Here is a 26529-nt window from a genome sequence, read left to right as displayed (position 1 = left end):
TTGATGTAGTCGGAAGTGTGGGGTTCCTCTTAGCTGGGCACCTCCTAAATACACTTACACCTCCTAGAGAATAGTATATTGTCCACTCAAGGGGTGTGCAGATTAAATATTACCCAACAGATTTCCTTATTGCTTAAATATTATCTAAGAGATTTCCTTATTGGATCAAGCTTTTGACCAAGGCCTTTTCAGTCCTAGAATATCAAGTTTAGTTTTTCCTTGTTCTGTCACAGGCACTTTTGTGAATCGTATTTCCTTAGAGTTACAGGATCTTCCAAAAATAACTCGTTTCTCTAAAAGGAAATGTTAAGCAGTAGTTGGAAGTTAAATAGGTGTTAACAAAAGATGCTGATTCGATATCCCAGTTCTATCTCTCCCTGCTTCTCTGTCCTTCCAGCATCTATTGTTTTCCTGGCTCCGCACATGGGGAGCAGCCCATCTGCCAAGCTATAGGCAGGGTCTGATACTCCTGTTCAGAAAACAAGCACAGAAGAGGAGGCAGGGATGGCATTTCAGGGAGCACAAGCCCAGCTGTGTCTTGGAGTTTCCTTTCCTTCAAAACAGGATATTCCTTCCTTATTTCTTGCTGCTTTACCATGTGCTTTGAATAGACTTGCACTGATTTACACGTTTTCGTTAATGGCCCAGAGGGCCACTTCCAGCGCAGAAAGAAAACGCAGCATTTCTGAAGTTTTTGCCACATTTTTTTTACCGGCAATGTTTTTCTCAGTCCAGTTCGTTCTTAAAAAATAATACACCCGAGCTTATTAACTGAAAACACATTTGAAAGAAGAAAAGGTTGTAGCTTTGCTCATGCTGCAGTGTGTTTTGTCTTCAAAAACACTGACCTACCCAGCTGCCCTGGTAGCAGTGCCTTCAAAGGATATTTTGGTCATTTATCCATCCCCACCTGAAGCCAGACCTCCTGATATCCGTGCAGTTTGCATGCCCCATAGCATCAAGCTGATGTCTTTGTCCGCAGAGAGAATTTTAGCTCTGGATGCTTTGCTTGGTTGGCTGGTCCAGAAGGGCTGGTTTTCCTCGGAGGGCTTGGACTGATGAGTTTGATATAGGGCAGCTGTACTGGGTCTAACCTCATGCTGGCTATCTGACCCCTGCCAAGTTACCATTGCTGTTATAGCGTGGGCTCAGCACTTACATTGCTCTTGCTGCCCTGTTTATAGCTCACAGGATTGAAATATATAGGTGCTGTTTGGAGTCAGCTCCGTATACCAGGCAATAAGCTGCAGAGGTTCAGCAGCTGCTGGGTGAACGGGCAGGACATCCCAAACCAGCAAGAGGACAGGCAGGTGGGAGGGGAACCATACTAGCTATCCCGACCTGCCCCATGACACGCTCTCCAGCAGACCCTTAAAAACAACTTTTCATGATTTAGTCCGCAGTCTGGCCAGACTCGGTGGATGCTTGCCCTCTCCCCTACAGACTGAGTCAGGCGCTGGGTGGGTAGAGGGCTGCTTCAGTTGCACTGACAGTTGATCTGGAAGCTAGCAGAGCAGAGAAAAACCCACAAGCGTATTTATTTTTTGGCTGACCCGAAGACCCATGAAAAACAAGAGATCATTGAAAAATAAAGGTTAAAGCACCCTGGAATTGTTGTCCTCCCATCACCCCACCAGAACAGAGCCATCGTCATCATCATCAGGGGCTCCTTTATCTCAGAGCATCGCTTGGTATCAGCTGACTGGCATTGGTGTGGCCGTGGGCATGTTATGGGCGCTCGGACCTACCCCTCACATCTTGTCTCCCTCTCTCTTCCCCACACTCCCAAGGTTGGCTCCGTGGTGGCCGTGGGCTGGATCCGCTCCAAGAAAGCTGTCGACTGGCGCCTTTTCCGCAACATCTTCCTGGCGTGGTTTGTGACTGTGCCGGTGGCCGGCTTGTTCAGCGCTGGGGTGATGGCGCTGCTGATGTACGGGATCCTGCCTTATGTCTGAAAAGCCTCCTCTGCTGGGAAAAGGGGAAACGGCCAAGCTACTACCAAGGGGAGAAGCGTTCCCATGAAACAACCAGTCAGAGAGGATCCATCTTCCATATCTAACTTCTTATCTACTGTACATAACAATGTGTCATATTGGTGACATGGTGATGTGGTGCCATTTCTTATATATTAAAGAAATATATATGCATATAGTAGGTAACAATACCTAAGTTATATTATCAGTGGGGTGAAAATAATTGCCTAGAATTTAATATTTAGTAAAATTTGTACATAGTGTATCATTTTGGTGGCAATTTTTTAATCTTTTGAAGAAGAGTATGGATTAGGAAATGTTTCTTGTCCATTTGATATAAGAAGAAGCGAGGTACAGGACTGCATAACACATGAATTTTTTTAAAGCTATTAAGATACTGGAACAAAATAAAATGTGCAGAAGTGCTTTTCATAAAATAACTTTGTTCATATCATATTGATCTTTGTGTATCATAGCGTGATGGTTATGGCTGTGTAAATACTTACAAGCAGTAACTTTTAAATGGTGCATTTCCCTTATATATTTTGGATAAGAAAGTTTAGGAAGTACCAAAGAAGCAGGGGAATAGCTTGCCAATATTAAGTTGTTGTCTACACATGTGGGCGTGTGTTGTGTATTCCCACCTCTAATTCAACGTTGTTTTCACCAAGCTCCCACCAGCAAGGCTGGGACAGTACTGTTCATGTCTTAATGTAACTTTAAAAAAAAAAAAAAGCACACAAAAAAGTTAGTTCTTGTTACTCAGTAGGCAGACCACAGTTCTCCACATTAGCTGATAGTAGACTGACTTCATTTTGTGGGTTGAATTTGAAGTATCTCACTGCTCACCTTCTACCTTTCCCCTTCCAGTCTCAGCTCCCAGTTGCTCTGCTGTCAATTCCAGCAGGAGAACAGACTGTCAGTCTCCCCTTTTTCTGTCCATCCAGCCACAACCACACACTCTCAGGTACAGGAGAGGGACCGTGGGGTCCTGTTCTGACCCCAAGTACAGAAGCGAATGGCAGCAGCAGGTAGGAAATGGGCTTAGCCCTGTTTTTGTGGTTGAAGGTATGGGCGCCTGCAGGAGTGCTGACCCACGCAGGGGCTGGTGTGAGGAGCACGGCAAGGATGGAGCAGAGGCCGGGTCCCCCCCAGCAAGTCCTGTCCCGTGCCGCAGCCCACCGTGCTGCCAACCGCGAGGAGGAGACGGGAACCTGGCCCTGCGTGGATGGAGGTTGTGTGGTAACCAGCATTTGGGATAAGATTTTTTCATGGCAGCTCAGGGGGAAATGGCTAGCTACATCCCCTACACGGCTTTGGAAAGCACATTTGCATGAAGGTTACTGTTTCATGGGTGGGAGGCAAAGGGCAAGAGGTGCCCAGAGGAGGTTGGGAATCTATTACTGTTTAAATGCTGCTAAAATTTTGATAAAACGTTCTTGGTACTCCATTGTGACTTTTCCATTGGTCATTCATACTAAATTTATAATAAAAAGATAAACAGCCCCTATCACTGTTTGGCTCTTGGATTTTTCGAGCGTTACTCAGCCACACCAGCCGTAATGGGAAGGCTCCACAGGCAGCTAAAACTTAATCCTTGGCATCTGCCGCCTTTTGTTCTTTGTCCGCTGGGGTCGGCAGGGATGAAACCGCTCTCTGTGCGGCGCTGACAAAACCTCCCTTTTCTTCCTGGCCATCCCGGCAGCGCCAGCGCACAGCCCTCGCTCTGCCCAGGGCTTGGCTTATGGGTGTCTCCTCAGCAAGGTTTGGGAGCTCAAGAGTTGCTTCGGATGTGTTCACCGAGCACTCGCTGGCACTGACTGCCCCCCCTAACCCTAACCCTCCTTTCTGGGGCTCTGTAAGCATCCCTGTTGCTGCAGCACCATGGCGCTCAGTTTCCAACCCCTCTGAAACCCTAGAGCTGTGGTATAAATAGTGCTGGCAAATGGGTGGGACCCATCAGCAGCGGCTGAGTGACCAGAGCAGCCAGTAAATGCACAAAGATAATTTGGGACCTGTGGAAAAGGGTGGAAGGACTCACCCTATCTTAGCACTTGCATAAACAAATGCCCGTCTAGCGGCCCAGCAGCTTGCCACCTTGTTTTATGTATGGAGACAAACCAGACTTCTCTTACTCCACCGGCGGTGACCCAGCTGCAGCCCTGCCAGACGCAGGCAGATGCAAAGGGTTCTGCCAGCTCCAGGGGGTATGTGATAATCCCCCAGCACATGCAGCTGGGCATCTGTCAACATATCTATGAGTAAAATTGTTATGCGGGAAATGGGCAGAAAGGAAGCATCTTCAAAATATCCCCTCCTCAAACACAATAACCTTTAATCTGAAGAGAGATGGACAACCCGAAGTGACTTTCTCCACACCACAGGGGTGTCTTTTGCCACCCCAGGGAAGAAGAATCGCTGCAGGGGAAGTGCAGCTGCTGAAATACCCTGCAAATACAGGCACAGGTTAAATGCCCTTCACTCAGGCAGCAGTCAAAATAGGTACAGGTCTATTTTCCGAGCAAGAAATGGTGATTTTCTGCATTTCTGCAGCAGCATGGGGGCTTAGTGGGGCCCAAGAGCCAAGCCTCATTTAGCCAAGACCTGTTCAACAAACAGATGCTGAAGGACCTTGACAGAGACATGGGATGCTGTGCACCCTGCAGGGCTGCCCCATCCCCTGAACTCAGTGCTATGGCAGAGGTCTTCCCACCGGGGTTCACAGCCACCAGGGCTACAGCCCTGGGCAGGGCATAGGACTTCATGGTCACCATCAGGCAGACCTTGCTGCGTGCTGGGGAGGAGCGTGTGCAGGCTGCTGGGGGCTGGATGCTCACCTTTCAGGAAAGGTGAGGGCAAGAAACAGGTCAGGAGGTAAGAGAGACAGAAACCTGCTGAAAATATTTATTACAAGTATAAACTCTTTTAACTGAGGAAATCCAGTCCGAATTTGAGAAACCAAAGCATCTACTGTGGCTTATGGACCAGTGGTAAAATCCTTGACTCAAAACAGCCTGAGAAGAAGAGACAGCCAGCAGGGTGTGAAAGTGCCAATAGACCCTAATTACCCTCATCAACCTCTCCTGGTGCTTCCAGCCTCCACCCCACTTGCTTACCAGATTTCCTAGCTTGCCCTGGGACTTGCTTCATCCTCGCATGTTTGTCTGACGGTCCCTGGCCCGTTGCTGGGACTTGTTGTCGCCACGAGCCCTGCTCTGCTTGTGCTGCTTGGCAGTGTGCCCCACACTGGTGAAGCTGCTGTGGCACGGTAACCTGCGTTTGGTCTCCTCAACGGACCAGCCCTGTTCTTCCAGCACCCTGCTGCTGGCCTCCTCCCTCCAAGGTAGGTGCCCTGTGCAGTGGTGACTGCTCAGACTGGCTGAGCACCCCTTGGGGCAGCAGGTCTGCCTGTGCCCCAGCTACTAAGGCTCGTTCTGGTGTTGGTAACTTAATGCTTCTTGCAGGGCCTTGTGTGGTATGAGCCCAGAAAATGCAGCTGGGGAACGCATGGGGCAGAGCAACACGAAGGCGCAGGACCCTTCGTTTGTTTGCAGTAGAGAGACCTGGGTTGCTTTGCGAGAGCCCCTAGCCCAAACTTGGGGACCTGGTGTCCCTGGACTGTAAGGTGGTAGAGCAGGGGCTTTAAGAGAAGCCACTGATACCAAACAAGACTTGAACAGATACATTTTTGGGAGAACAGTATGAGGGTCTTGTGCAGTTTATGTGGTGCTACTTCTCTAGGGAAGGCAACTGATGAGAAAAAGGTTTTTTTGAAAGGTTTAAGGACCTCTGGTCTTGTGTTCTTCCGTTGTTGAGTGTGCTTTAGTGACACTGATGAAATGGCCTGATGGATCTGATGGAGTATTGATTCCATCTCCTGGTCGCCAAAAGAAAGTCTGAATTGGAGTAAGATTTCATTGCCACTGGGAAGCTTTGTAAGCCTCCTTCATCTAAGCAGTAAAGCAGAACAGAAAAGAATTATAAAGAACAAACACATGAACTGTGCTTTTTCCAGAGTTTAAAGGTGAAGTTGTACAAACATCAGAAACTAATTAAGCTGACTGTGTGATATTTAGTTATCTTAAATCCTCAGAGAAAAATTGATTTCTGTTGCACTGAATTAAATTACATTTTCATACTGATTGACACAAGCAGACTTTGCTTCTACTTGTCTTCTAAAAGTAACCATTATCTGACTTCAGTTCTTGAAACTAGGCTGCTGAACTTTTGCAGTGATGCTATTTTAGCACTGTATTGATGAACAAATACTTTGTCCAGGGGTAACATTGGTCTGAAAGATCTTATATACATATTACAACACTTTTTTAACTAATTGCAGTTTTCAAAAGGGCATTATTTTTCCCAAGTGAAACAGTATTTTTAACTCGTACAAATACACTGTGCTCTTACCAGCTTCCAGGTGAAGCTTTTTGTGCGAGGGGGTGAGTGCAAGTGACAAAAGCTTGTTCCCTTCCTTAACTGCAATCAGCTTCTAAAACAAAGTTGGTGCAGGGATACCAAGCACAAACACGTTTGAGTTGTGTGGCTCCTTGCATCTCCCCCAGCTGACACCACTCAGCCATCAGAAAGATGAGCCTCAAATCATGACTTCTCATCCAATAAACCCCAAGTTCAAGGATGTGACATCTGCTGCTGCTTGGCAGTGGTGCCACAGTGCAAGTATTTACTGTAGATCATTATTCACTGCCGTGCTTCAGAGGGAGGAAGAGCAGTGGTAGGTGTCCAGTCCTCCTCGCTGCCAAGTTGCGGTCAGCTCCTGGACGGGCTCTTCCTGCCCAGCAGCACAGCACATGCCAACTCCTCTGCTGTGAGGGGCTCGTGCAGCTACAGAGTTTGAGATGCTGCTGAAGAACAGGATCCTCGTTTCTGATCTCTCACTGTAAGGACAGTTGGGGTTCTCAGCCTCTGAAAGCCAGCTCCACCAACAGTCCGTATCCCTCCTCCAGCGCAAAGGGAGAGGATGCTTGTACCTGTGGATGAAGTTGCCAGTGTCAGGGAAAGACAAGGAGGATGTAGTGCCCTGCTCTTAAATGAACAGCAAGGTGGTCCTAACTCAGTGGAAAAGCGCTAAAACATTTTTGGATGATACTAAAACTGTTTTCCTACAGTGAGAGACTTTATCACCTTTTTTGAGGGGAAAAAATACAGAAAGGTTAATCTGAAAATGTTATCTTGCTATCTTGATGCATTTTGTAATGAGTGATCTTCTCTTGATCTAGTAAGACAGTTTTGAGAATCCCCTTGATTCCTATGGAAACAGGCACACCTGGAACTGCCCAAGGTTTCTGGTCCAAATAATTTTCTGCATGTCTGACTCCTTCCGCTCATTCACCCTTCTCATGGATTCCTGGTGATCTCTGTAATGGAAACTGCATGTGGCATGTCTTTCACACCCATGGGCTTATCAAGTAGAGCTGATAAGTTCTCTCTTCTCAGCCCCTGACTCTGCATGACAGCCTGTAGTAAGTCTTGGCCACTTCCAGACAGACGACAACTTCTGTTTCCCACAAGACCAGAGATGCTTTGTTACACTGATAAAGGGCCTGTCACGGAGTGCTGGGGTTAAGTGCTGCTCAAAATACACCAGAAGCAATGGGGAACTGGCACAAGAAATGATGATGAAAGGGAGAAGGGAACTTCAGGCTAGACCCTGGTCTAGGTGAAGAGCTTGGTCACCTTATGGGGAGAACTGCACAAATTGAATTCAGTGGACAAGCTTTGGATGGTAGACAAAGGTGAATGTACCCAGTTTTCTTAGGTCACAGACATGTGCTGTGTCTACCTGCTTTCCAAAGTTTTAGATAGTTTTTCTAAACTGTGAACAACATGGATACAGAAATCTGTGTCAAGAATCTTTGAGACAACACTTCAAGAGCTACATTATGTAAAGGTTGGCTAAAAACCTTCCTACTTATTTGGGTTACTGTTTCTAGGCACTGCAGAAAGAGGCTGAAAGGCTGTATCAATTTGCAGGCTGTTCTCTTCCATAAAAACCTGTCCTTCCTATCCCACCTTTATCCCAAAAAATGTTGATTAAGGCAGAGTTCTCCCTTCTTTATGAAGACTGAAGTAAATGCTCTCTTAGATATCATTTGAAGAAAATCCCCTGGATTCATGGAGTATTATGACAAAGACTTCTTACTTGTTTGCTTCATTCTTTCACTTTGGGTAGTTTACATCAAACACATGTAAAGATACTTCCTTTGTTATGAGAAATTACCCCAGTTCCCCCTCACACAGGAACATATAGAGACAAAAAGTCCTGATTTGTAAGACCTGTTAACAAACGTGAGATGTTTGCAAATGGTGTTGATAAAAAACCTAAGTACGAGGATAAGCAAAAAGAGTAGAAAGGACATACTAATGATACCAACGTAGCCTTCAAAGATCAAGAGGTTGTGGCTGAGACAGATGAATAATGGTGGAAGTACAAGCTGTGATGCAAAACCAGAAGAGAAATGATGGCTACAGAGATGACAGTGGCTCTCCCCTAAATTCACCAGCTTACATGGCCTCTGTTAGAGTAGATTCAACTTGCAGTCTGTTGCTTTTATTCTTATGCCAACATTAGATATAGGGCAGAGGTGGCCACTGACTTTTTGGATGGAGGCGTAGGGAGGGTGGTCACAGAGCAGAGCGAGCAGTCTTTCTCCTGCCCTGAACTATCCTCCAACCCACCAGGGCACTTGCTCTTATTCTGCTCAGCCAGTTTCAGAAGTAGTACTCAAGGACTAAATTTCCACTTAATTTAATTGAGAAAGGCTGTAGGGCTTTACTGCTATCATTGTTTAGCAGTTATTTTTCCTGAAGCTGCAATTATCACTGCCAATGCAATTCAGTGGGTAATGGAGGAAGTCAGGACAGTATATGCTTCAAAACCTCTCAGGTGCTACCTACCCGTGACACTTATTTGTGAGGCTCCCACTCCGAAACATTTTAACTTCAGATCCTGGTCGTTTACATTTGCCATTAAGATTCTGCATATAAAGAGCTAATAAATGTTTTAATACATTTTCATGGAGTCATAAAATCCAACAGACCAACGGGTTGTTTCTACCTGTGGCCTGTAACCATCTGCAGCATTTGCTGATGTATTTATAACCATCTAGAGATAAGTGGCATGTGTGGTAACACTTCATACTTATTTATTAACCTCATATAGCCACTGGAGGATGTTGCTTTTGACAAAAGCTGGATCATAATTTTATTACTCAGATCACATAAATTAATTTCCATTTACCATCTAGCAACACATGCAATAAACAAACCTGCTACAAACCTTCTGATAGAGAGAAAGAAGAAAATACTGGGCAAGGAAAATTTGCCACCCTTGGAAGAAAAGGCTCAGTAAGGCAACAGCAAGTTTGTTCCCCAGTTTACAGAAAGAACGAAAAAGTAATTATCCAGGCAATATCTGGGATTAAAATTGCAAAATACAGCTCTTTCTCGGTGTAATTATTTTGTATGCCCTGCTTATTCCTGCTCAATACTACAGTGTTAGATTCCTTTAATCAATTAAACAGATACATTCACGATGCAAAACAAATTAAGCGGAACAACTCTGGACAGGATTTGCTTGTTGATTTGTCCTGCCTTCTGCCTGCGCTGTGCTAATGCAAGTGTGCCATCAAGTGGTACAACAAGAAAAAACCCGGCCAAGAACTGATCTAGCTTAAGCCTGTTAAATACAGCAGACCTAGGTTCTCCTGAAATGCCACCTTTTTATCTGTAAATAACAAGTGACAAATACTGCTATGCCACTGTAACACCAGGAGGGAAAGAGCTCTGTGGCTGGGGTTACTGGGCACATAACTACAGGGGCAAGTGTCTGTTAACTCAACAGGCTTTGAGGCTCTTATAACAGGCTAATATAAAAACTTCACCTTTTTAAAGTCGGCCAAAGGCCCTAATTATCATACAGCGTGGCCTATGTCCCACATAACAGAACAAAGCAGCTCCTGAAGGACGCTTCTGAGGAACTGATGAGCAGCATGACTTGTTCAGACAGCTGAGGCTGGTTTCAGTGCAGCCCTGTTCAGCCCAGAGGGGAAACTGCCCCTGTCATCTGGGACCTGCTGGTAGTGCTGGTTGGTGAAAGACCTGTGCACCTACAGGAGACCTCCATTCTCCTTCTTGCGTTGCTTCCAGCTATGCTGGAGCTGAGTTAGGCTCAGAAATGTCTGATTGGGGTCAGGGATATGAAGGGACTAATTTAGGTACATGAAGAATCCTTGTTGGGGATTTCTCAGAGACATAGACCCCTTCCATCTCCAAACTACCTCAGTATCTCAGACCTGAATACATCAATCCCTATACTACTATGAGGAAACTGCTTTTTTTTTTTTCACATCCAGGTACCTTGAGCACATACAAGGGAAAGGTCATACTTCTCGAGGTGCTAAGGTGCCCGTACTCAGTAAAATCACTAGAAGTTAACTTCCCCCAAGTACCTTTACAAATATGTTGTTAGGTGATGTACCTCAGCGCACACAAGTACATACAAACCCACTGTTTCCTGAGCCGTAGGTGTAGTGGATAGTAAGACCAAGAGCATCATAAAGCAGATCTGCTAGTTTTCAGACTAGCCTGGCTTATATTTGCTTTTACCTCATATATATAGATATGTATAGCACTTCTGAGTTACCCCTACCCCTGCATTTTCAATTCTGGTGCAGCTGAGCAGCAGATACTACCCTATGCAGAACTACTTCTGGCAGTTGCACTTGTTCCAGATTTTCAGCATTTGCTTGATGCAGCTGAGATGAATGCAGCACAATTTCCATTGATTTCTTTTTTCTCCATCTTAATTAGAACTTTCCAGTATTTGCTGAATGAAACAGGAAAAACTGAGAAAGAACAAGCATTCAGCATTTCAATACAGCCCTGCACCATGAATAACAATAATAGTCTGCATGGCAAATATTCAGGTAAAGATTGTTTAAAATTATTGAGACAAAGTCACCTTCCAAAACCAGGCTGAATTTCTCTTATGGTGACCTTGAACTTCACCGTCAAAGAAATTTTTTCCCTGGGTATTACCTGATGCCAAACACATCTCAACACCGCCTGCTTCCTTTGATGAAAAAAAGGTAATGCAATTGTGTTAGACTGCAACTCTGTAAGACAAATAGTGCGTGGTTAGTGGACAGTCACAGCTGTGTTGAAGCAGACATTTGAAATAACAGAATAGGAAAATGTCATGGAAAAAGAACAATATGACCAATAACTGAAAGACTGTTTGGAGAGCATCAGTAATTTGTGGTTAGTAACACAGAGATGTTTGAATAGGACCACAATCGTTTATTTCCTACAAGCTAACAAAACAAACCTCTTTTCCAAGGCACCTTGTTCTCACTGTCCAAAGCATCAGGAAACATCCAGCTTTCCTCTTTTTCACTAATTGTGAAAACTGACATTCAATATATTTATCCATGGTCTGCTGAGCTGGGATATCTGTCTGTATTTCTGTTCTCACCCACAGCCAACCTCCCCTGGCAAAAAAGTCACAGGAGCATAAAGGGGGCCCTCATTTACTCCTTGGGGAGTATCTGTAATACTGGCATGCTGAAATATCCAGGTGTTGTGTTCTCTTTATTATCAGTATTTACATGGAGCTGGAGACAGGAGAGAGGAAAGCAGAGGAAGAGAGGAAATGGCAATACACTGTATGTCAAATAGAGGAACATTGCTTCCAATAGTTAAATGAGGAAAAATTAGACTTTGCAAAGATTTTAAGTGACTGTATTTGCATGCTATATAATTTGTAGTCCAGGAAAATTGGGAAAAAAAACACAAAGAGAGTTTCATTATTAGTAACATAAAACAATCAGTAAAACATATTGCATACTGTCTAAACTACCAAGGACGTGTGCGTAACAGGGAAAGGTTGATCAGAAGACAATGGCAAAGAATGAAAGGTAATTTAGTAGGAGATGTGTACGCAATTATCTGGGGAAGCAAGGAAAGGAGGGAGAAGCAGAGCGTTCACTAAAAATAAAGACACATCTGAAAGCTTTCATTATTAAAACTGCCATTATTCTCTCCTCACTTCAAATGCTGTTGGAAAAGTAAACCTGCTGGTGGATGAAGGCGCAGCTGAGACATGGGAGGCTTGGAAAGTAACATGTGAAAAGTAGAGACCCTGCTTGAAAGTGGTCAAAGAAAATGAATATCAGAACTTCCCAGACTTTTCCGAGATGCTGCGTGCCCCGGGCCGTGGCGAGCAGCCCTTCTGTCTTGTCATGCTCGAGTGAACTGCAGTGCTGGTTCATGGAAAGGGCGATTTACCCTCTGCTCTTCAGCTCTTCTATCGTAACATCCTGACTTTTTAATTTCTACTTTAAAAAGCAAACCTGAAATGAGTCTTTCTGTTCCCCCCAGTGTGGATAATGGAATGCACAGTGCTGTACACCCAGATTGGCCCAGACTCTCGCTTTCTGTAGAAGTCAGTCTGAATTTTGCTGCTATCAGATCTGTATTAAAGGGCCATCAAAGCTGAAGGCAGTGTTACAGGCAGCATCACATGGGTACTCACGGTCTAGCTGTATTTGCTATAAGCCCTGTGCTGAGCCTGCAAAAATGAATGAAAAGACTCCAATTCAAAGAAAGCTACTTCCCAATTATGTACTATTAAAACCAAAAAGCTTTCAGGCATCTGTTTATGTACGTAAACCTTCCTCAGGGAGAGTGGGCCCAGACTTCAGGAGACTGATGGTCTCTACGTAATAGATTAAGCCACCGTGCAAAGGTTCAGAGGATCAGAGCTAATGGTGTTAGAAATCTCAGTGGCAGAGAAGTGGTATCTCACAGCAGTAGGATGGAAATTGCCCACCTCTCTTCACTGTCTTAAAAATGATGAAGTTGACTTAGATGAGGTTTTAATTGAATTTACCTTTTCCTGTTGTCTGCTCTTCAGTCTTATTGCAACTTGTAAGGCTTCTCCAGTTTCCAAATTGACCAGGTTTAGGGCTCAGAAAAAGCCCTGCATTTTGGGCGGGCTTGAAAAACAAAAAACTAAGTCCTGTGTTGTTGGGGCTTGGAACCAGGCTCATTTGGGCAGCTTTAGGGTTTGAAAATGGAGACCAAGTCCTGTGTTGCTGGGCTCAGAAACAGACACTAAGTCGTGTTTATTGGGGCTTGGAACAAGGCTCATTTGGCCAAGTTTAGGGTCCAGAAACTGAGTCTAAACCCTGTGTTTTGGGGATGGGGAAACAGAGACTGCGTTGCATTTCTGGGGCTTCAAACCAGGCTCACCTGGCCAATTCTGGGGCTTGGAAAACCAGTGACCAAGTCCTGCATCGTTGGGCTCAGAAGCAGAGCCTAAGTCCTGTGCTCTGGGGCTTGGAACCGGGCCCACGTTGCTGTTCCAGGGCTTGGCAGCAGAGCCCCAGCCCCGCGTGTTTGGGGCTCAGCCCTGGAGCCCCCCGGGCTCTGCTCCGGCGGCAAAAGGCCCTTTGAGCGCCGAGGCGCCCCTTCCCCTCCCCGCGCCGCTCACCGGTCGGTGCTCACGGGCTCGATGCCCTGGTCCGGGCACCGCGCGGCCGCAGCTGTGGTGCGGGACACCGGGTCCGAGCTTCCCCCACCGGTACCAGTCGCCGGGCCGGGGCTGCGGCCTCGCGTCCTGCCCGACGAGTCCGCCCGGGACCGGTCCCCCGCTGCCCGTGCAAGCGCGCATGCGCGGGGCGGGGCGGCAGGAGGGGCGGGGCCCTGGGCCCTGCGCGGGACCGGGCAGAGCAGGTTTGAGCCCCGGCGGCCGCCGTCGTCCTACCCCCCCCGCCCCCAACGCCCCGCAAGGTGCCGCGGGGGGGCTCTGGGGAGCCCGGGAGGGATCGGCCCGGGGACCGGCCGTGCTGCGGGGCCGGCGGCGCGGGGTGCGGCCCCGGGGGGTGTCGGACCGGGGCGGATGTGCAGGTGGCTCCGCGGAGGAGCAGGCGGCGCTCGGGGCGCCGCGGAATAAAGCCCGGAGGGCCGGAGCCCGGCGCCCCCGGCCTCGCCCACGGCCACACGGGGACGGGCCCCGCTGCGGGTCCCCACGGCCGGATCCCGAACCCCGCCCGGGGCTCCCGGCACCGGCCCCGACACCACACCCGGGGCTGGGGGCGTCGGGGCTCGGCCGGGCTCTGCGGGACTCGAGCCCCGGGCCCTGGGGCCGGTGTTGGGGCTCAGCAGCACGGACCGGGCCGGGCGTTCCCCGAGTCCTGCGCGTTTGGGGCTGGGAACGGGCTCCCGGGGCTGGGCGCAGGGTTGGAGCGGGGACGGAGCCCCGCGTGTTGGGGCTCAGAAACGGAGCCCGAGGCGGCTGTTTGTGGGGTCAAACCCAGGGGCCAGGAGGGTCAGTGGTGCGGGGGTGTGTGTGTGTGTGTGTGTGTGTTTGGGGGGACTCCCACCGGAGATGAGCGTCTGGTCGTGTTGGTCCGCGGCGTGCACCAGGCCCAGCTCAACATTTGAGACAGATACTCGTGGGGGGAAAAGGCACCTTTCAGACCATCTTTATTCACAGTGTGTACAACAGCTGGAATAGTCATTAACTCATTAGTCCATATTCTGACAATGTACAATTCATATTCATATGCAAGTTATGACAGTGATCAATCTACAACCCTGTCAAAAGCCAAGACCATTTGAACAAGCACAAGCTGTAACAAGACGGAGCAGAAACGAACAGCAGCTGAAGCCACAGACGAACTGGAGCTGCAAATAACCTGGAGCCAAAATGACCCAGAGAAGCTGAAACCAAACTGGAGCCTAAAATGTTCTGGAAGCAAGAACAAGCAGGAGCTGGCCCTGAAACAAACCAAAGACAGAAGCAAATAAGCTGGAGCTGAAATAAGCTGGAGCCACAAATGAAATGGAGCTGAAACTAGCTGGAACTGCAAACAAACTGGAACCTTCCATGAGCTGGACTTGAAATGAACAGGGCCAGAAACAAGCAACCTAAAGCTACAAACGGGCTGGAGCCATCCATGGGCTGGACCTGAAATGAACTGGAGCTGAAACCAGCCAGAGCTGTCCACAAGCTGGAGCCACAAATGAACTGGAAGCGAACACGAGTTGAAGAAGAAAATGCGACAGAAGCAGCTGACCTGAAGCCATAACCGAGCTGGAGCCGCAAAGTCCCGGCAGTGTCTCCGGATGGGCAGAGCCGGGTGAGTGCAGGCAGGGCTGTCCCCCAGGGCAGGTGGCAGCATCATCCTCAGTGCAGGCAGCCCAGCTTCTTCCTGGGGCTCTGCACCCCACATAGGTCTGTCTGGCACGGGCGGCTCCCAGTGTGGCTGTGGCTCCTCTGTCTGTCTGTCCTGGCACAGGGAGAGATGTGGGGCAGTCAGAGCTCCCTGCAGCATGGCACGACCCAAAGAGCCCCCGGAGCTGCTCCCCTGCAAACCCTGCTGCCTCCCGGGCACGGGCAGCTCTTCCCAGCCCCTCAGCAGCGCTTTCAGCAGCGGCTCCCTGGGGCTGCGCACCTGCAATGGGAGGGGAAGGAGAAACAGTGATGGGACACCAGAAACCTCCCATTTCTCCCCGGGAGAGTGGGCAAGAGCCAGGATCTGGCTGAAACCCACCCACGCCGTGCAGCAGCAGCAGCGGTGGCACAGACCGATGACCAGCAGCCCTGGGCTGGACCCCGACACCGCCTGCTCCTGCCACTTGCAGCCACAGCCCTGCCACACATGCAGCACCAACCTGCTTGGGGTGGGCTGCGGGGATGGGAGCCGTGGGGCCACCCCTATGCCCACAACCCGCGTCCAGCCACCTGGGTGGTCACAGGCACCGGCCCCACCATCCTGAACTCCCATGGGATGCGCACCAGCACCCACAGCAACCCACCAGTGCTGCCCCTCTGGCACTGGTACCCCTTCTTCCCCCCAAGGGCCCCATGGGGAGCCCTGCTGGGGGACAGCACCGGCCCTCCCCCTACCAATGAGGGGCAAAGCCAAAGTGTCCTGAACACAAAACCACCCCCTGAGCTCTGGCCAGGCCCGGCTCCCTCACTCCTGCTCAGTCCCAGCACCCCTGGGCTATGGCAGCCCCCAGCACCCTGCTCCCATGGCTGGGGACATGACCCACGACCCCCACTCACCCCTCCGTCCCCAGGGACCCTGCAGGGACCCAGACCCTCCTGTGGCACTGGAGATCCCCCGGCCCTGCCAGTCCCACTGTGCAGGTCTGCTCAGGCACCACCTCAGGACACTCCACTGGGCACCTCACCACCGCGGGGCCGTGGTCCTCCCCCAGGCACTGGGATGAGCCTTCCCCACGCCTCGGCACAGCCACGCAGCCTCGGCTGTGCCACCAGCACATCCCAAGGGATCGGCAGCACTGGGACAGCCGTCGCTCCCTGTGCCCGGCCAGGCAGCTTCACCATGTCACCGTCAGGGCTGCAGGAGCCAGTGCGGATCCCTGGAGTGGCCTCTGCTCCCACCGCAGCACATTTTGAGCAGAAAAAGAAGGGTTTCAGTAAAAGCAGAGCTTCATGCAGGGCCCAGAGCAGCCCCAAGGCCCCACCATGGCAGCATGTGACACTGCTGGCTCCGGCCCTCGGGCATCGCCTGCCAGGGTGACACCCGGCAGGGCTGAAGGGCTGAACCCCGGTGGAAACCAGTTTGCCCCAGCAGCAGCTCCCACACTCACCAGTTCAAGCTCTCCCTGGCTCGGGTAGAGCCACCCCCGGGCTGGGAGGGTTTGTCCTGCCGGGAGCTGCTCTGGAAAAGAGCTGGGGAGAAGAAACCAGCTGGGAGGAGGGAGCCCGGTGGCAGGAGGGGTCACAGCTGCCCTGGGAGACCCCCAGCCCCGCCGGGTCCCCTCCTCCCCCGAGGGACAAGTCTTCCAGCACAAATATTTATTTTCTTTGCATCTGATACTGTTTCATGTATGTCTTGCATAGACAGGAGAGGAAAAAGACAGGAGGCAATGTTTTACTGAGAGCCCAAAAATATCCAAGATGGTTATTAGACTTAACAAGAGCCACTGTTAGGTGAGGAGATTAGCTGGACCATTTACTGAGATGTGGTATTTCGGGGACTCCCATGCACCACAAGGAATCCTTGTTGGTGTTTAAGAGGTGGCAGGGGTGGGGAGCCTTGTACGTATGTGTGTCAGGCTGGTGTGGTCATGGGTCTCTTTGCTTTTTCTTTTGATCCTTCACCTGCAGGTTGGATCAGAATTATCAAGATTGGTGGTTAAGCACTGATGCTTGACCTGCTCCTCACTGCCATCAACTGAAAGGCTGCAGCTTTAAACAATAGGTTGCCTCCCTCCCAGAAGCACTGATTTACCAGGGGACAGATCACTGGGCAACAGAGTCCTCCTGGAAAAGTGTATTAAACGAGGTAAAGATTTTCCAGTGGAGCAACAATTACTTGTTATAACACCTTTCCCAGTTAGTAAATAGCAAACACTTAAGAAAACAAGTATTCTGTTAGAAACAGCTTGGCAACATGTGTCTCATTTCAAAACAGCCATAGAAATGCAAGTTTGAGAGTGTTTGATTCTGTCATAGCTGATTCACTTTGGAGACAAAAAGAAATCCTCCCAGCCATACTCAGCACATTGTCTCTCTTGTAGCAATGACGGCAGGTATGATTAGATTCACAAAGATTGTGTCAATTACTTTCACATTTATACAAACATACAATCAAATTAGGTGAAGTCCTCAAGCTTCTGGATAGCTATCTATGCTATTTCCATTACAGCATCCGGACTCCCCGAAAAGATAATACAGCACAGCTCACAGTGCTGCAGCCACAGTTGTGACGACTTTTTAACAAAGCACTAAGCTATGACAGATGAACCCCTGCTGTATTTCATCAGCTAGTAAAGATTATGTTTCTTCAGTCTATTGTGGCAGACTTCTTTTGACTTCATATCACACTCTCCATCACCATTTCTTCATTTATTTTGGTCAAATGCCACTGGCTGATACTCTGAGAGTTTATAGCTTTACCTAATAGCAGATCTTGAAATTCAAGCTGCTTGTTTGAGTAAGATTTGTATCTTTGAAATAGGCTTCCATACACAAGACAATGATTTTTCCATTAGTGCATCTTGAATATAATTTCTAGGTATTCCCACTGGAAGATCTGAAACAGCCAACTGCATGGGACGTACCTGCTGTTGGATGCTAGCGTTCTCCTTTCTGCAGAGCTCCCAACATCCTGCCAGCAGCTGCCCAGACAGACAGAGTTCAGGCTGTGCATGCCCAGCTGGTTCAGCAGCTGAGTGGTGTTTTCTAATAGGATTGTCAGGGAACATTCACTCCAGTAGAAATGTTTATTCTTCTTACTGGAACAGAGACCAATAATTTGTTACTGAGCTGAGTTGAGGCTGGTTACCTACATTTTCACAGATTCTGAAATGAGCTCCTGAAGTGTAGGCCTCCAGCAAAAGTGCAAGTGGGAAGCTAACATGGTGAAGTACTAGGCTGGGAGTCAGGAGGGCGATGCTCTCCCACAGACTCCTCTGATCTCAGACAAGTCTCAGCTCTCGACTATGACCACTCTGTATCTCCCCAAGAAAAATACTGTGTTCAACCCTTTGCCTTTTTTCATTTCCTTAGATAACAAGCCTTTAGAAACAGATACAACTTCTTACAACAGGATTGTACAGCATCAGATGCATAGAGGTTTGCAGGTACTAATGGAAAGTAAATAATGATGTATGCTGCCTTCATGAACAGCCTTTGTGGTGGCGGACTCTGCCACATAGGAGATCACTGATCACCCTGCAATAATATTGCCTATGTTGACATAGTATCACATGTCTGATAAGTTATTTGGAAGTGAATTTCTTAAATTACATCTTTTCAGTGCTCTCTTCAGCCACAAAGAAGGTACATATATGTATGTTTTTAAAGAGAGCATGCATAACCACACCTACCAACAAGCTTGGATTACAGGTCTGCACTGCTATTGTATGTTTTTCAGAGAACTTTGCACTCTGAAGAGCACCTCACAGAGATGGAAAACTTTTATATGCAGGTTGAAGCAGCATAAACGTGCTGGTCTCAGAGTATCATCCCACTTAGCTTTGAGATTCTCTTAAATGACCAATTTCATGTATGTCCCTCTTCCTTCCACCTTTACAAAACGGGAGATAAAGTCAAGCCTTTCTCCTTCAACAGAGGTAAGGAGGAATTAATCAAAATTATACGATACACTTATCCAAAGCTCTAGCCTTTGGGCTACCCCTGCTTGAATTCAGAGTCCATGTTTTCCTAAGCCTGTATTTTTTGGCTCACTGAAGTGCATCAAATAATGCCACCTGTGAGAGTTGCTTTATGGATTATGGATTTACTGACTAGGAAGTGGGTTTGAGTCATTTAGCCTAACTGCAGAAGCCCTACAATAAATCCTGAGGTGACAGCAGTTGTGGTTTTCCTGGTGACTTGGTTTAGATCTGAATTGTTAGCTAGAGCTGAGAAGGTTTCCCTTATGCCATGGCTCTCATGAAAGGCTGCTTCTGCCCAGGCATCTGTGTGCTGCTGATCTGCACGTGGAAGGGGAGGAAGGTGCTGTAACTGTTGAGCAATTTCTGTTAAACTGAAAAGGGAAGTGTTGCTCACATCATTGGTCACGAGATTATCAGCTTTTATGGTCGCAAGTAATTGAATGTCCAACCCAGGATACTGGGGGCACATTGCTACAATATACAGTTTATTGAGCAAACCAAAAGCAAGCAAGCAGAATTTAGCAATAACTTAAGAACCTAATCATTTAACTCCTTTCTTTCTTCCACTGCAATGAGGCTAACACAGATCATATCAGCTTGTTTCTTCAATTGGAAATAATATCACTCCTGACTCCAAGCTGGAGAAATCAGGTATTTGGAAACAGAACAGTATTAAGCAAATTATAAATGGTGTTATCTTAGAAATTAATCTTTCAGTTAAGCCAGCGAAAGTCAGAGCAAAGATAAGGTTAGATAATCTCTTTGTGTGATACACAGTACTGCAACATGTTGACAACTGGGACAGGGGAAATGAGCAAAAAAGGCAATCTCTGCAGACTACTTAATGTGCCCCCCCGCACTGCATCTCTGGAAGAGCACAAGCAAAACCCAGCTCAGCTTTTAGTTGTAGCTGTACCAGAGAACTGGAAGAAATCTGCTTCAGAGCCAGAGTCCAGTCTTCCCCTCTTGCAGGCAACCATCCCATAGCATCTCTTTTGGAAACAATGGAGCTTTATCCTAAAAGCTGTTTCCAGTTCTTGTCATCACTGATGCTACTACTTCAGAACCTTACTCATATGAGGGTTTGAAATTTTTCCTAATATCTGGACTAAAGTTACTAACAGTTTTTACCTAATTGCCCTTCAGCCAACATCACCCTTTCACTTAGTTTTCCCCACTATGCTTTGCACTATGATTTCATTTTACCTTTACAAATAAGCCAGCTTCTGTAAGGTTTTCATCATCATGAAATCTCCCCTGTACCAGATTAAGTTTGTTATTTTTATATATATATATAAAAAAATTAATGAAATTCAGTGCAATGCTATGACTTATTACATGTCTACAGTAAAAATATATAGTCCAAAACGTCCTAGGCCTGTATTTTCCAACAGCCACATCTTATTCTTGGCTCCTGTTTATTCTGTGTTCAGCTAGAACTTCAGTTATGCTCCTTTGTCACTTTGAACATATGAGCTCTTAGAGTGCCTTCTTACGAATTCAGAACTACATGATCTTGCACATCATACTGTGAAATTTACTCCCCACCTTTTTTGAACTCCAGGCCTTAACTTCGAGGTGTTCTTGCATATCCTTATTGCTTCTGTAAGTTTATTACATGCCTAATTCTTGTGCTACCATCATTACTGCAAATATAAACAGGATAGGTGTAGACCCCACTGTGAAGAATTCTCCTGTAAAACTTTTTCCAGTCTGACAGCTTTTCTTCATTTCCCTTGTCTTGGTTTGAGTTACTACACTTTTCTTCCCATATTGTATAAATACTTTACTGATTTACAGGTAGGCTAGATCTGTCACATTTCTCCTGGCTATGAAATCAGTTATCAAAAAATATATGGCTCTAAGAAATAAATTAACATTATATCTAGTTTTGTGAATAAGGAAAAGTTTTCTATTATGGAAATAACACCTAGAGAATGCATGTGGGAAGTCTCAAGCAATTTCAGAAGAGCACAGCAGCTTCCTGCTAAACTGGCAATCAGTTGAACAATTTTGCTGTTCAAAAGGCAAAATAGGAAGTGCAAGCAAAAGGTACAAATATGCTAAACTTCCTGGAAAAGCCAAATACAGGAAAAGGCTTAACACTATTTTTATTTTGTTTCTTAAAGGAGTAGACTCACATATGAAAGTATCAAAGCCCCATGATTGCACCAGGCTCAAAAAGCTGAGCTTGCTGAAGATAAGCTCAAAAGTCAACCACAAGGCACATAAATAATTCAAATTCCTCTTCTGACACTCTGCATCTAGCAAAAGATAACGCTACTGCAAAGCGTGGTTCCTGCTTTGCACTTAGCACAAACAAGCAGGGAGCCCCTCTGAAGAACAGAAATGGCTTTTCTGAAACCAAAGGAACATGCTTTAGCAAGTTAAGAGTCCAAAAGTATTCAAAAAATGCTCTGAAGTAATTAGTTTTTGAAGAAAATAGTGATTGAACTGATCCAGAGAGACACTATAAAAGACTTCTCTCAGTACCAGAACAAATTTGCAGCTTAGCTCGCACACATCCAAGCAGTACATGGCTGAGAAGAGCTGAAGATCTTTTGAGAGACCATACACAACATGGCTTACATACACAAACCAAATAAAAGCTCAATTTAGTTACACAACCAATAGCTCTTCAGGCCACCCAGAGCTCAGTAGTCAGGCTAGTCCTATTTTAAGTCATCTACAGCTGATTTTGTTCTAAACTGACAAAAACCATGCTCATGTGAGTTATACCTATTGGCTTTCTGATGTCACTGCCTTTCACTGCTGAATACCCCTCTTTGTGATCTTTAAAGTCCTTCAGTAATTCATTCCCATCTTCACATGAGCTTTTGTGTTGCATCTGCAAGACGCTTTTCAAGAACAGTTCTATGTGACTATGATAAAGAGAGGAGTGCACAACCCCATACTTACAGCTGGGCTGGGGACTAGCGTGGGAGGCAGGGAAATGCCAGGCACAGCTCAAGGAAGGAGGCCCCTTAACAGATGTACAAGATGAAGGACCTATGTTTCAAGAAATAGGATTCTACATAAATTAAGATACTGCAGGCAGTATCTTTTTAAAAATAATTTGTGAAGACATTTCAAATGGGGTTTTGTAGTGCCAACCTTCAAAATAATACAGTAGTTTCCATTCATGTGTATGTTACTGCTAGTAGAATATGAGGCGGACACTCCTAAAAGAAAAAAACCCAAGGTTTAATAAATTTTTTGCCCATGACAGCTTATTGTCCAGACAGGAGGGTAACAGATATTACACATTTGTGAACTGCAATGCTAGAACGGTTTTGCAAATTTTTGCTGTTAATAAAACCATTGAGGAAGGAAGAGATGAACAAAGATAATCATCCAAATGTATGGCACTATTAACTGTTAAGTTTTTCAGTGGAGTGCTTCAGTGCTTTTCACAGCAATAATGGCACGGACTTTTGTGCCTGTGCACATTTTTGATACAGTAAGCTCCATTTCTCCTCCTCAAGCGAAAATGCTTTTCAGAGTTCAGCCATGAAACAATGTTGATTCAGAAACACAGAGAAGACACCCACAGGCGTTGGGCTGGCATCATGCGCTAGCTGCTGAAACGCAGCCACCACCAGGAAACGGCCGTAGCACAGCTCTGCAGGCAACGGTAGGACATATGGAAACCCCAGGATGTCCCAAGAGGTGCAGTAAGAAGGGTTATTTAAAGACTCATTGTGTTTTCATTTTAAAAAAGAATAGTTCAAATGTTATTTATTTGAGGAAGAAACTATTCTATGTATTCCTTATAAAAAGCCCCAAAGGAGAAAGGCAGAAGCCTACGCTTAATTGTTTTTAAAGTTCAGAGTCTGTTCTATTTTAGTCCATGCAACTACGCACTTGGCAAAGGATTCCTCCTAAACGATCAGTCAGAAATCTAGGCAAGGGCTTTACAATCCCACAAAGAGCCAAAATTATCCTTGCCCAGGCACCAGCACAGAGGCAGAGGAGAGGCAGCGTATGACTCCCCTCTTTAAGAGTCACTGGAGATGCAGGTGACTTCTGTCACAAAGCACACGAGCCTTTGAAACTGTGCTGTCATGAAACAGTCCTGACAGGCTTTTTCCTAGCGTGCAGAAAAGCCAGGATGCAGGTTTGCTTCAAACCCGCCATGCCGTAAGCCTCACTGGAAATGTACCTTGGATCCCAGGGGGACACAGCGGTGATACAAGGACATTTTTCTGGGCAGGACTGCTGCCCTCTATACCCCGTCAACACCAGCATCTAATGAGCTTTCAGCAGGAGTGACAATGGGATTAAATAAAAACATAGCACAAAAATGTCAAGATGGAAAATGTCATAGCTCAACACCACTCAGGAGATAAAAATTAATTCTAATGTTCATTGAATGCAAAGATGAAAAAAACCCCACCAGGCATGTAGCAAATAAATCATTAACAGTGCTGAAAGTGGAGGGGATGAAAGATTTCACTACTTCAGTGTTTTACAGGAAATGCCAAAAAACCTTTGCTTCTTATCAGATTCCATGACAGTTACAACATCTTAATTCTGGCACACTTCTTCGTGACTTTGTGTTACAGGGAAGGTTATCGCAGGTTGAAACGCCCCTTTGAATCTTCACAGTGATTTTGCAGAGAGGGGGTTCTGGATGGATTCTTAAAGGAGAATAAAGGGACGGGACCAAGAGCTGTGCCAGGAGGTGGAATATGCTCCTTCCATTACAATTTGAATTTGGCCCTGGGGACTTTGTCCAAAAGCAGTACAGTCAGGCATGCAGGACAAATTCTTCCTTTAGGGACTCCTACAGTGGGGGTTATTTAGGATGCAGCAGCAGGTCCAAATAAGCTCAGCTAGAAACCTGCTTTTAAATGTTACTCATCAAAACAAGTAAAACCAAACAAGATCTATAATGAGAGAGAAGCAGAGCTGATGTCGAGTTAAATGGTTTCTGAGTTTACCCAGGAGATCTCTGAAGCACTTAAGAAGGAAAAAGCAGACTCACTACTGCTACACTGGGAGTGCCTTCTGTCTGGGAATAGCTACACTTTTTTCCTCTACTGTCTGTATTACACAGGGATTTGGAGAGGAAAAAAAATAAAGGTGGCAAACAGGAAGCTTTCAGAAAAGATGGAAGAAGGGTAGTGTCAAAAAGGATCTGTGCTACCAGTCTCAAAATTTAAGTGGAGGATTTAAAATCGCATTGAAGTGGTGTTTTTTTTTTTTTTGGTAACAAGAACAGAGTATTAATGGCAGAGCAGTTACTTATGAAGACCTGAATTCTTTTTACAGTGTCTTTAGCTTATTTTCTAGAGTTCCTTGCAAAACACTGTCATTACAACACATGGCTTTGTCTCCTGGGAAACTGCAGTGTAGCCACCACTGCACAAGTAAATTCTATTAATCTCAAGCTTTAACTATACTTTAAGACCTACTTGCTTCTTAGCACAGCTGGTAAAGCCCAGCTGACAACACAGGCAGCTCTCAACAATGACAAAACCCATGACAAGTGCAGGGTCAAAACACTGAATTGTCCAGCAGTCCCATCTCCACTGATGTATATGCATAGCAAGGAACAGACTTTCCCCAAAACACATTTAAAAAAGAAAAAAATAGGCTAATGCATTAGAACAAGACAAAAATAGACCATGAAGGAAAGCTAAAAAATACAGCAATTTGTATGTACCCACTGAAGACCTTGGAATAAGAATCTGTTAACTAAGAGACAAGTTAACTCCATTGCTAACAGAACTCAGCCAAATACTTTCTTATCTCTCTAATCAGAGATGGAATGAAGAAACTAGGAATCAAAATGAAAAAAAATGTTTATTCAAGCAATTGCATGCCTTTGGTTCTCTTATCTACAAAGTATCAAAAACAGGCAATAGACTCAAGACTTAATATTTCTTTCCTCTCTGCAACAGGAAGATTTAGATTTACTGAGGTAAGCTTAAACGCATAGAAATGTTTGTTCTCTCAGGAGAACTGCATCATCAATGCTTTTCCTAATGTTATCAGGATGAGGACATGACCGCACTATGCCAGAGTATATTTCCACTCTTAACCAGAAGTGAAAGACAGTTATGTGGGTGCCCAGCTGTGTGGAGATAGGCAGAGTCTGTTCAGCAGCAGCAAGTCCCAAGCTCAGAGGACTGAAATACCCGAGAAAATTAGGTACTTGGCTAACATCAGCCTAACAAGATGCACGAATGCAGAAAGTGACAGCAAAGAAAATGCTGGAGACCTGCATAACGCTACATGACACAGGCCAGGTAGCACTAAAGAGACGCCAGTCTCTCCCTGTGGCCTGCCATCCCGTATGTGTGGGCTATTTTCAGCCCTACTGGTAACAGCTATTGACAGAGGAGCAGCTTTCAAGAGTTTTGGACTGATATTAACAGTTTTTAGAAGGAACAAGAATGAAAGGATGATTTAAAAGGATAACCAGGTAAAATGTTCAAGATAAAGAATTAACAAGCCAAAGCACTTCAGAACGCAAATCTCATTCAAGTCAAGAAGAGACTTCTCAATGTCTGATACTTTACAGAACAGGATTTTGGTTGTCAAAGGATTTTCCTTACCTAATAATTCATCTCCTTGCTACAGACTTCTTGTACCAGGGAAGTACGTTCCAGCTAACCCAAGGAAAATCACTACATTAGAAAACAGGTAATTTATCTCTGAATTAGGACAGAAAAATGGTCACTTTCCACCACCCATTCTGGATGCAAACATGTCGCTTGTACTTTTATCACCCACACATCAGTTAGCAGCTTTTTCCTCTACAAGGAAGCCCTTAACAGTTTGCCAGTGGCTAATTTGGCTCCCTTCTCACATATATTAATTAAACCCTTACTCAGATAAGGCCTGGAAGATGAACCCTTTTCCCTTGTAAGGCTTTAAAATGCAATTAACAGTAAATGGTACATCTAAAATATGCCCAGACAAGACACAGATGGGTTCCAGAAGCAGAAATATTTGCTGCAAGCAACGTTCATTCTGGACACAAGGTGATGCGCCAGGACAAGACAAGAAACAATTGGGCTTAATTAACTTAGACTTAATGAACATAAAACCTAGACACCACACTCCATAACAGCTGTCTCGAACACTGTCTGATCAAATCCCTTGGACTGTGGTGTAACGGTCCTTCCCCTTCTGTGCCACTTGGACTCCTGCTATTTCAATGATGCCTTGGGCTGGACAAGATGTTTTCCCCGGCACCCTGGTAGCCTGCTGTACCCTGGGAAGGAGCCGGTTCACCCGAGGCTACACCAAGAGCAGCTCTTGTCATAAAAAGGACTTTATCCAGTCACACCCCTCCTGACACCTGGGGGTGGGGGGAGTTGTTTTCAATAAATTATTTGGGAAAAAGCATATATTATCTCAG

The 26529-nt window shown here is 46.3% G+C and overlaps 2 protein-coding genes and 1 long non-coding RNA gene across 8 annotated transcripts in view; 1 reads left to right on the top strand and 2 right to left on the bottom strand.

Annotated features, from left to right (window-relative positions):
- The window catches only part of SLC20A2 (solute carrier family 20 member 2), a 58013-nt gene extending 54530 nt beyond the window's left edge, over positions 1-3483 (top strand). For all 6 annotated transcript variants that reach the window (XM_074823283.1, XM_074823282.1, XM_074823281.1 and 3 more), the window contains one exon: positions 1791-3483. In XM_074823283.1, the coding sequence (XP_074679384.1) occupies positions 1791-1881 (91 nt within the window). In that variant the 3' untranslated portion in view covers positions 1882-3483. The remainder of the gene's footprint in view (positions 1-1790) is intronic.
- A 1372-nt stretch (positions 3484-4855) lies between these two features.
- LOC141922310 (uncharacterized) lies at positions 4856-13649 on the bottom strand. Its single transcript, XR_012622947.1, has 2 exons — positions 13489-13649; positions 4856-6964 (listed from the first exon to the last, which is right to left on the bottom strand). It is a non-coding gene; the product is annotated as an uncharacterized LOC141922310 (long non-coding RNA).
- Positions 13650-14466: 817 nt separating this feature from the next.
- Positions 14467-16005, bottom strand: LOC141923009 (uncharacterized). Its single transcript, XM_074823271.1, has 2 exons — positions 15077-16005; positions 14467-14777 (listed from the first exon to the last, which is right to left on the bottom strand). Exons 1-2 carry the CDS (start codon positions 15785-15787, stop codon positions 14739-14741), a joined length of 750 nt encoding a protein of 249 aa, XP_074679372.1. The 5' UTR covers positions 15788-16005; the 3' UTR covers positions 14467-14738.
- Positions 16006-26529: the final 10524 nt, after the last annotated feature.

This window comes from Strix aluco, chromosome 4 (genome assembly GCF_031877795.1).
Source record: "Strix aluco isolate bStrAlu1 chromosome 4, bStrAlu1.hap1, whole genome shotgun sequence".
Classification (NCBI taxonomy): Eukaryota; Metazoa; Chordata; class Aves; order Strigiformes; family Strigidae; genus Strix; species Strix aluco.
This window is presented reverse-complemented; position numbering and strand designations above follow the sequence as displayed.

What these genes read in the sequence shown, in the direction of transcription:
- LOC141923009 (XM_074823271.1), bottom strand. Translation starts at nt 15,787, where the DNA reads ATGGGAGTTCAGGATGGTGGGGCCGGTGCCTGTGACCACCCAGGTGGC. An exon ending in CAGCTCGGTTATGGCTTCAG is followed by an intron (nt 14,778 to 15,076) that starts GTCAGCTGCTTC and finishes GGTTTGTTTCAG; the next exon opens with GGCCAGCTCCTGCTTGTTCT.